Source organism: Gobio gobio, assembly GCF_949357685.1.
Source record: "Gobio gobio genome assembly, chromosome: 14".
NCBI lineage: Eukaryota > Metazoa > Chordata > Actinopteri > Cypriniformes > Gobionidae > Gobio > Gobio gobio.
In genome coordinates, this window is record NC_137107.1 from 49,200,378 (window position 1) to 49,210,377 (window position 10,000).

At 48.8% G+C, this 10,000-nt stretch overlaps 1 protein-coding gene across 4 annotated transcripts in view; it reads right to left on the bottom strand.

The window, feature by feature from the left end:
- Positions 1 to 10,000, bottom strand: part of tcf4 (transcription factor 4) — a 226,465-nt gene that overhangs the window by 39,333 nt on the left and 177,132 nt on the right. For all 4 annotated transcript variants that reach the window (XM_079834184.1, XM_079834183.1, XM_079834185.1 and 1 more), the window contains 4 exons: positions 2,203 to 2,336; positions 1,910 to 2,045; positions 534 to 604; positions 171 to 249 (listed from right to left, as the gene is read on the bottom strand). In XM_079834184.1, the coding sequence (XP_079690310.1) occupies positions 171 to 249; positions 534 to 604; positions 1,910 to 2,045; positions 2,203 to 2,336 (420 nt within the window). The remainder of the gene's footprint in view (positions 1 to 170; positions 250 to 533; positions 605 to 1,909; positions 2,046 to 2,202; positions 2,337 to 10,000) is intronic.

Consider the following 10,000-nt stretch of genomic DNA (forward strand, 5'->3'; position numbering starts at 1 on the left):
CGCATTGAGATGAACATCCAACAAACTCTAGCCTACTAAATGTTTACAATGTTCCCCATAATGCATAGCGTTTCATATACTCTTACACACACACACACACACACACACACACACACACACACACACACACACACACACACACACACACACACACACACACACACAGTTACCTGTGAGCGACGGAGGTGATCCCACAGGAGTGGACGGGTTGGATGAGAAGCTGTTATTGGTGTGGTCGGGGGAATAGATCTACAACGACAACAAACACACAGCGATGACACACACACACACGCACACACACATCATCCAGGAGCGTTTGTGTGAATCCTCACTGAGATGTTTTTGTAAAAGGCAACATGAAAGCTAGTCTTTTCTCCACTGTATATCCGAACAAGAACAAATGTGGGGCGGGGCTTGATTTTGTCTGTGGGGGATTTGATTGGACGGCTGTGGTCTGGATGTGGTTTCATGTTGTCTTTTGCAGATGTGTGTATTGTTGTGTTCGCTCGGGCCTATGAGACCTGCTGACTCACTGAAGCCAGGGCCTTTCCTAACGCGTCTCCCGTCTGCGAGCTGCTTGCTGCTCCACTCGACGATCGATTGGCTGAAACACAACAGAGAGAGAGACAGAGTAAACAAGATGGAGGCTAAAGTGCCGACTTTAAATGAACACTTCAGAGCTGCGATTCTCAACCAGGGGCTCGAGAGCCGCTAATTATTAATTATTAAATATTATTTTAATTTTTTTATTAATAATTTAATAAGTATTAATTTATTTCATAAGTTGACACCTTTTGAAATTTACATTTACATAATCATTTATTTATTTTTAATTTAATTTTATTTAATTTAATGTATTTTAATAAGTTGACACCTTTTGACATTTACAGAAAATAAATGTTTTGATTTTGATTTAATTTGATATAATTTTAATACAATTATTCAATCTTTTAATTTATTTTATTTTTTAATTAATTTTATTTACAGAATATCAGTTTTGATTTTAGTATAATTTAATATAATTTTAAAACAATTATTTAATCTTTTAATTTACAGAATATCAATGTTTTGATTTTAGTATAATTTAATATAATTTGAATACAATTATTTAATCTTTTATGTTTAATTCAATTTAATTTACAGAATGTAAATGTTTTGATTTTAATATAATTTAATATAATTGTAACATAATTATTTAATAATTTATTTTTAATCATTTAATTTAATCTAATTGATTTTAATAAATTGACACCTTTTGAAATGTACAGAATTATTTGATTATTTAATCCTTTATTTTATTTTTTTTATATTGTTTTTTATAAACATTTAATTTAAAGAGTATCAATGTTTTGATTTTAGTATAATTTAATAATTTAATATTTCTTTTTTTATGTAATTTAATTCACATAATGTAAATGTTAAAATTTTTATATAATTTTAACATAATTATTTAATCATTTTATTATTTAATTTAATAAATTGACACATAAAATAAGTTTGAAAACAAACAGCTTTGTCATTACAGCAGAAGTGGGCCTTAGAAGGGCCTTAACGTCAAAAAGTTGAGAACCACTGCTTTAGACAATTAACATTTACTCCGTATTCAAAAAACTCTTGAAAACAGAAAACGTTTGTCGATGACGGCTGATTTGGGAACTAAGAGTTGGAGGAATGACCAATGATGTCGATCAGCTGATCAGAAACAGTTACTGATCATCTTAACATGACCACATCGGTTGATTAATTACTAATGTTGTCGGCAGCTAAACCTGTTCTCCTGTAGCTCCCTTGGCTCCTTCTCTCAAAACAGTTATCCTAATATCTTTCCATCCGCAAACACCTAAACATTTGCATTAGTTCGCATTGTGAAAGTGACCGAATCCCTCCGCTTTGATTGGTCCAGACTCACCCATGGCGCTGTCCGTTCCGTTGGTGGTGGCGGAGCAGGACGCCGTGCTGTAGTGATTCGTCCCGCCGCTCCGATGGAAACTGGACATGGGAGGAAGACTGGGGTTAATCTCAGCAGTCGAGTGTGACGGGTAACTCTGCAAAACACAGAGAGAAAGAGGGTTATTGGACACATGAGACTGAGATAACCGTTTATTATTGTAGAACCATTGACCATGGAAACACTCGCTATCATTGGACACTGTTTAAAATCCCATAAGACAGCTGAACTAGGTGAAGAGTAAAAGCACTCACGAGTCTCTCGTGTGGGTGAAGGCCGCAGTAGCTGCTGCTCTGAGCGCTGTGTGTGGAGTTTCCCAGCATGCTGTTGTATCCGGGCTGGTTCATACTGCCGGATGAGCTCCATGGGTCTGTACTGTGATGACCGTCTGAAATCATTCATGAGACACACACAGAGCAGATCAGAGTGAGATCAGGCTGTGACTTAGTCCAATAACATGGAGATTTTGACCTGGATGGTTTGTTTCTGCTTTAGTGAAGCACCTGTGCATAGTTAACAAGTGTTTTGAGTAGTTGCTATGTGGTTTCTAGGGTGATGCAAGTGTCTTAGGTTGTTGCTATGTGGTTTCTAGGGTGATACAAGTGTTTTAGGTTGTTGCTATGTGGTTTCTAGGGTGATGCAAGTGTTTAAGGTTGTTGCTATGTGGTTTCTAGGGTGATGCAAGTGTCTTAGGTTGTTGCTATGTGGTTTCTAGAGTGATGCAAGTGTCTTAGGTTGTTGCTATGTGGTTTCTAGGGTGATACAAGTGTTTTAGGTTGTTGCTATGTGATTTCTAGGGTGATGCAAGTGTTTAAGGTTGTTGCTATGTGGTTTCAAGGGTGATGCAAGTGTTTTAGGCAGTTGCTATGCAATCGCTAGGGTGTTCTGGCTGTTTTAGGCTGTTGCTATGTGGTTTCTAGGGTGATGCAAGTATTTTAGATAGTTGCTATGCAATCGCTAGGGTGTTCCGGGTGTTTTTGGCTGTTGCTATGTGGTTTCTAGGGTGATACAAGTGTTTTAGGTTGTTGCTATGTGGTTTCTAGGGTGATGCAAGTGTTTTAGGTTGTTGCTATGTGGTTTCTAGGGTGATGCAAGTGTTTTAGGCAGTTGCTATGCAATCGCTAGGGTGTTCTGGCTGTTTTAGGCTGTTGCTATGTGGTTTCTAGGGTGATGGAAGTGTTTTAGATAGTTGCTATGCAATCGCTAGGGTGTTCTGGGTGTTTTAGGCAGTTGCTATGCAATCGCTAGGGTGTTCTGTGTGTTTTAGGCTGTTGCTACGTGGTTTCTAGGGTGATGCAAGTGTTTTAGACAGTTGCTATGCAATCGCTAGGGTGTTATGGGTGTTTTAGGCTGTTGTTATGTGGTTTCTAGGGTGATACAAGTGTTTTAGGTTGTTGCTATGTGGTTTCTAGCGTGATGCAAGTGTTTTAGATTGTTGCTATGTGGTTTCTAGGGTGATGCAAGTGTTTTAGGCAGTTGCTATGCAATCGCTAGGGTGTCCTGGGTGTTTAAGGCAGCTGCTATGCAATCGCTAGGGTGTCCTGGGTGTTTTAGGCAGTTGCTATGCAATCTCTAGGGTGTCCTGGGTATTTTAGGGAGTTGTTATGCAATCGCTAGGGTGTTCTGGGCGGTTTAGGCTGTTGCTATGTGGTTTCTAGGGTGATGCAAGTGTTTAGGCAGTTGGTATGCAATCGCTAGGGTGTCCTGGGTTCAGACTGTTGCTATGCAATCGCTAGGGTGTTCTGGGTGTTTTAGGCAGTTACTATGCAATCGCTAGGGTGTTCTGGGTGTTTTAGGCTGTTGCTATGTGGTTTCTAGGGTGATGCAAGTGTTTAAGGCAGTTGCTATGCAATCGCTAGGGTGTTATGGGTGTTTTAGGCTGTTGTTATGTGGTTTCTAGGGTGATACAAGTGTTTTAGGTTGTTGCTATGTGGTTTCTAGCGTGATGCAAGTGTTTTAGATTGTTGCTATGTGGTTTCTAGGGTGATGCAAGTGTTTTAGGCAGTTGCTATGCAATCGCTAGGGTGTCCTGGGTGTTTTAGGCAGCTGCTATGCAATCGCTAGGGTGTCCTGGGTGTTTTAGGCAGTTGCTATGCAATCTCTAGGGTGTCCTGGGTATTTTAGGGAGTTGCTATGCAATCGCTAGGGTGTTCTGGGCGGTTTAGGCTGTTGCTATGTGGTTTCTAGGGTGATGCAAGTGTTTAGGCAGTTGGTATGTGTGGCGGGGTGGGCGTGGTCCCGCGAGGTCTGTAGCGGGAGAGAGAGGGCGGAGCCGAGCGGTCGGTAAGTAGGTCAAGTGCAAATGACGAACACCTGTCTCTGATTGCAGTAATTGGCGTGGAGAGACCGCATATAAGCGGCTGCTGGGAGAGAGTGGGGAGAGAGAGACCGACTGGGACTTGCCACGTGAGCTGCCAAACAAGACCTGAGTGACTGTGCTGTACAAGAGAGATCAACTAAAAGAGAGAAGAGTGAACCATTGATGATTGAGGCGCCCTCGTGCGTGATTTATGTTTGTTTATGAGAAAGACTGTTTAATAAAGTTGCAAGTCCCAGTCACGCCGACCCCGCCTTCTTCCTTCCTGACCAAGAGTATTCCGAACCGCTTCACACTGGTGCCGAAACCCGGGAAGGAAGAAGAGAGCCGCCGCCATGCAGACCCCGCCAAAGACGCCGCTTGCGGACCTGGTGTCATCGCTCGCTGGTCTTCACCAACAGACCCACGAAGATCTGCTGGCCGTGAGGGCCGAGCAGGACAAACGTTTTGAGGCCCTCATTCGTGCCCAGCATGAAGACCGCGAGCTGTTCCGGAGCTGGATGGTCCGGGAGATTCCGGCCACCCCCCCGTCTACAACCGACTCGGCCGCCACCATCCACCTCTCGAAGATGGGCCCCGAGGATGATCCGGAGGCGTTCATCGACCTCTTCGAGAGGTCCGCCGAGTCCCGGGGGTGGCCCCGGACGGACTGGCCAATGCGGCTCCTGCCGCTGTTGTCAGGAGAAGCGCAGGTAGCCGCACACCAACTGCCAGTCCAGAATCTCCTGGACTACGAAGACCTGAAGCGCGCCATCCTGCAGCGGGTCGGCCGGAGCCCAGAGCAACAGCGGCAGCGCTTCCGAAGCCTGACCCTCGGCGAGTCCGGCCGACCCTTCACCTTCGCGCACCAGCTCCGGGACTCGTGCCGCAAGTGGCTGATGGCCGGCGGAGGCGACGTCGAGGGAATCATCGACCGTGTGGTACTGGAGCAGTTCGTCGCGCGGCTTCCCCAGAAGACCGCGCAGTGGGTCCAGTGCCACCGCCCGACGTCGCTGTCCCAGGCCATCCAGTTGGCGGAGGACCACATGGTGGCGTGCCACGGGGTCGGCGAGCCCCTTCCTTCGGCTTCTCTCTCTCTCTCTCTCTCTTCTCCTTCCCCCCCTCTTCTCTCCAAGCCTGTCCCTCTTCCCAGGTCGCGCAGCGGGTTTCCGCCCAGGCCAGCACCGAGGTGGAGGACAGGGCTGCCCGCGGAGGTTCCGGCAGTACCACGACCATCAGCTAGAGGAGGGGGAGCCACCAGCGACCCGTTCCCCACCACGTCCGCGTCGGCGCTCTCTCCGCGCCAATTTGGGGAACCGCTGCCAGCCACTAGAGTGGCGGGGAAGTCTGGGCCGGCTTGTTGGCGTTGTGGGGATCCCGGACATTTTATCGATCGGTGTCCGGTGATGGAGGTGGGGACATTGATCCGGGTCCCCGACGCGCCGCAAGCTGCCCCCGATCAAGCTGGCCTGTACCAGATACCCGTGAGTATCAAGGGGGGTACTTATCAAGCTCTGGTGGATTCAGGGTGTAACCAGACCTCCATCCATCAAAGCTTGATTCAACCTAAGGCGTTGGTTAACGGCCGCGTGGTTAAGGTACGGTGTGTGCACGGGGAAGTGGTGGACTATCCGTTGTTGCCCGTGGATATTCAATTTCGGGGTAAAACGCATAGTGTTGAGGTTGCAGTTAACCCGCACCTCCGGCATCCACTAATTTTGGGTACTAATTGGCCAGGATTTAATAAACTATTGGGGCACTTGTGTGTGGATGCCTCTTGGGGAAAGTGTAAAAAAAGGAAAGAGACGGTTGCTCAGGTGGGAGAGGTGGATTCGGGACCTCTGGGTGCTCTTCCAGGGGAACAGAGCGGTCTCGAGCTACCCAGCCTCACAGACCGCGATGATTTTCCCCTGGAGCAGTCCCAGGATGAGACGCTTAAACATGCGTTTACTCAGGTCCGTTCCATCGACGGCCATCTCCTCCATCCGGACCAGCCGCTCTCTTATCCTTATTTTTCTGTTTTAAAAGATAGGTTGTATCGAGTGACCCAAGACGCTCAGACAAAACAAGATACAACCCAGTTGTTAGTGCCTAAAAGCCGTCGGGAAATGCTTTTCCAGGCGGCTCACGCGAATCCTATGGCCGGGCATTTAGGAACAGCGGCGACACTTAACCGTCTAATGGCCCGATTTTTCTGGCCGGGCATCCACGAGAATGTACGCAGGTGGTGTGCGTCTTGTCGTGAATGTCAGTTGGTGAATCCACCGGCCACCCCAAAAGCACCATTGTGCCCGCTCCCGTTGATGCAGGTCCCCTTCGAACGAATTGGCATGGACCTCATCGGGCCATTGGAACGGTCAGCACGTGGGCATCGCTTTGCATTGGTTCTGGTGGACTATGCAACACGATACCCGGAGGCAGTTCCGCTCCGCACTATTTCGGCGAAAAGTGTCGCGAGCGCACTGTTTTCCTTAATCTCCCGGGTGGGAATCCCGAAAGAGATTCTCACCGATCAGGGCACGGCGTTCATGTCACGAACGATTCGCGAACTGTATGAATTATTGGGCATTAAATCGGTTCGCACCAGCGTCTATCACCCACAAACAGATGGTCTGGTGGAACGATTTAATCGCACATTGAAATCCATGATTCGTAAGTTCGTTCACGAGGACGCCAAAAATTGGGATAGGTGGCTAGAGCCTCTGTTGTTCGCTGTTCGCGAGGTCCCGCAAGCCTCCACGGGGTTTTCCCCCTTCGAGCTTCTCTATGGACGCCAGCCTCGGGGGGTGCTGGATGTCCTTAGGGAGGCTTGGGAGGACGGACCTTCGGCGAGTAAAAATGAAATTCAGTATGTCCTGGACCTGAGAACAAAACTCCACACTTTGGGGCGGCTGTCAATGGAGAATTTGTTGCAGGCTCAGGACAGACAACGACAGCTCTACAACAGAGGCACTAGACTGCGTCAATTTTCACCGGGAGATAAAGTCCTTGTATTACTCCCTACGTCGAGTTCTAAATTACTCGCGAAGTGGCAAGGGCCCTTTGAGGTCACACGGCGAGTTGGCGAGCTCAACTATGAGGTCGTGCGGTCAGATAGGGACGGGGCACGTCAAATCTATCACCTCAACCTCCTCAAAAAATGGTCTGAGGCGGAGTCAGTGATGCTTGCGACGGTAGTGAGCGGAGAGGAGGATCTCGGGCCGGAGGCGGTCCAAAAGCCTCAATCTATCGCTCTGGCCTCGGGAGGAGACCACCTCTCACCCTCGCAGCTCACTGACGTAAGTCGTTTACAAGCAGAATTTGCTGACGTCTTCTCGCCCCTACCCGGCCGGACCGACCTCATTCAGCACCACGTTGAGACGGAGCCGGGCGTGGTTGTTCGCAGCCGGCCTTATCGCTTACCTGAACACAAGAAAAAAGTCGTTCAGGCAGAATTAGAAGCTATGCTAGACATGGGGGTAATAGAAGAGTCCAACAGTGACTGGGCGAGCCCGATTGTTTTAGTCCCTAAACCTGACGGCTCGGTCCGGTTCTGCGTGGACTACCGTAAGGTAAACGCCGTGTCAAAATTCGATGCTTATCCAATGCCAAGGGTTGACGAATTGCTTGATCGGCTAGGAACTGCTCGTTTTTATTCGACACTGGACTTAACAAAGGGATATTGGCAGATCCCCTTGTCTCCTCTATCCAAAGAAAAAACAGCTTTCACCACGCCGTTTGGATTACACCAATTTATCACCCTTCCTTTCGGCTTGTTCGGGGCTCCTGCGACCTTCCAGCGTCTGATGGACAGAATTCTCCGGCCGCATGCTGCATATGCCGCTGCCTATCTAGATGATATCATCATCTATAGTGCGGACTGGCAGCGTCATATGCAGCACTTGCGAGCTGTCCTGAAGACGCTGAGAAGGGCGGGGCTCACGGCCAACCCAAAGAAGTGTGCGATTGGGCGGGTGGAGGTAAGATATCTGGGCTTCCACTTGGGTCATGGGCAGGTGCGTCCCCAAATTGATAAGACCGCAGCCGTTGCGACCTGTCCGAGACCCAAGACCAAAAAGGAGGTTAGACAGTTCCTGGGGCTGGCGGGGTATTACAGGAGGTTTGTGCCTAATTATTCGGAGCTCGCCAGCCCGCTGACTGATCTAACTAAAAAGGAGGTGCCAGATACAGTTCAGTGGACGGAGCGGTGCCAGCAGGCTTTTACCCAGATAAAGGCTGCTCTGTGTGGTGGACCGCTCCTACAAGCTCCTAACTTTTCTCTCCCTTTTTCCCTACAGACTGACGCCTCGGACAGGGGGTTGGGCGCAGTCCTGTCCCAGGAGGTGGAGGGTGAAGAGCGGCCGGTGCTGTACATCAGTCGCAAGCTCTCTAAGAGAGAGACGATGTACAGCACCATAGAGAAGGAGTGTTTGGCCATCAGGTGGGCCGTTCTCACCCTTCGCTATTACCTCCTCGGGCGGGAGTTCACCCTCTGTTCGGATCACGCCCCCTTGCAGTGGCTCCACCGCATGAAAGATACCAACGCGCGGATCACCCGTTGGTATCTGGCGTTACAACCCTTTAAGTTCAAGGTGGTCCACAGGCCGGGTGCTCAGATGGCTGTGGCTGACTTCCTCTCCAGGAGGGGGGGGGGGGGAGGCTGCAGGCCGGATGGCTCCCCGGCCTGAGACGGGCGGTGGGGGTATGTGGCGGGGTGGGCGTGGTCCCGCGAGGTCTGTAGCGGGAGAGAGAGGGCGGAGCCGAGCGGTCGGTAAGTAGGTCAAGTGCAAATGACGAACACCTGTCTCTGATTGCAGTAATTGGCGTGGAGAGACCGCATATAAGCGGCTGCTGGGAGAGAGTGGGGAGAGAGAGACCGACTGGGACTTGCCACGTGAGCTGCCAAACAAGACCTGAGTGACTGTGCTGTACAAGAGAGATCAACTAAAAGAGAGAAGAGTGAACCATTGATGATTGAGGCGCCCTCGTGCGTGATTTATGTTTGTTTATGAGAAAGACTGTTTAATAAAGTTGCAAGTCCCAGTCACGCCGACCCCGCCTTCTTCCTTCCTGACCAAGAGTATTCCGAACCGCTTCACAGTATGCAATCGCTAGGGTGTCCTGGGTTCAGACTGTTGCTATGCAATCGCTAGGGTGTTCTGGGTGTTTTAGGCTGTTGCTATGTGGTTTCTAGGGTGATGCAAGTGTTTAAGGCAGTTGCTATGCAATCGCTACGGTGTTCTGGGTGTTTTAGGCGGTTGATATGTGGTTTCTAGGGTGATACAAGTGTTTTAGGTTGTTGCAATGTGGTTTCTAGGGTGATGCAAGTGTTTTAGACAGTTGCTATGTGGTTTCTAGGGTGATGCGAGTGTTTAGGCAGTTGCTATGCAATCTCTAGGGTGTCCTGGGTGTTTTAGGCAGTTGTTATGCAATCGCTAGGGTGTTCTGGGGTGTTTAGGCTGTTGCTATGCAATCGCTAGGGTGTTGTGGGTGTTTTAGGCTGTTGCTATGTGGTTTCTAGGGTGATACAAGTGTTTTAGGTTGTTGCTATGTGGTTTCTAGGGTGATGCAAGTGTTTAAGGCAGTTGCTATGCAATCGCTAGGGTGTTCTGGGGGGTTTAGGCGTTTGCTTTGGGGTTTCTAGGGTGATGAAAGTGTTTTAGGCAGTTGCTATGTTGTTTCTAGGGTGATGCAAGTGTTTAGGCAGTTGCTATGCAATCGCTAGGGTGTCCTGGGTTCAGACTGTTGCTATGCAATCACTAGGGTGTTCTGGGTGT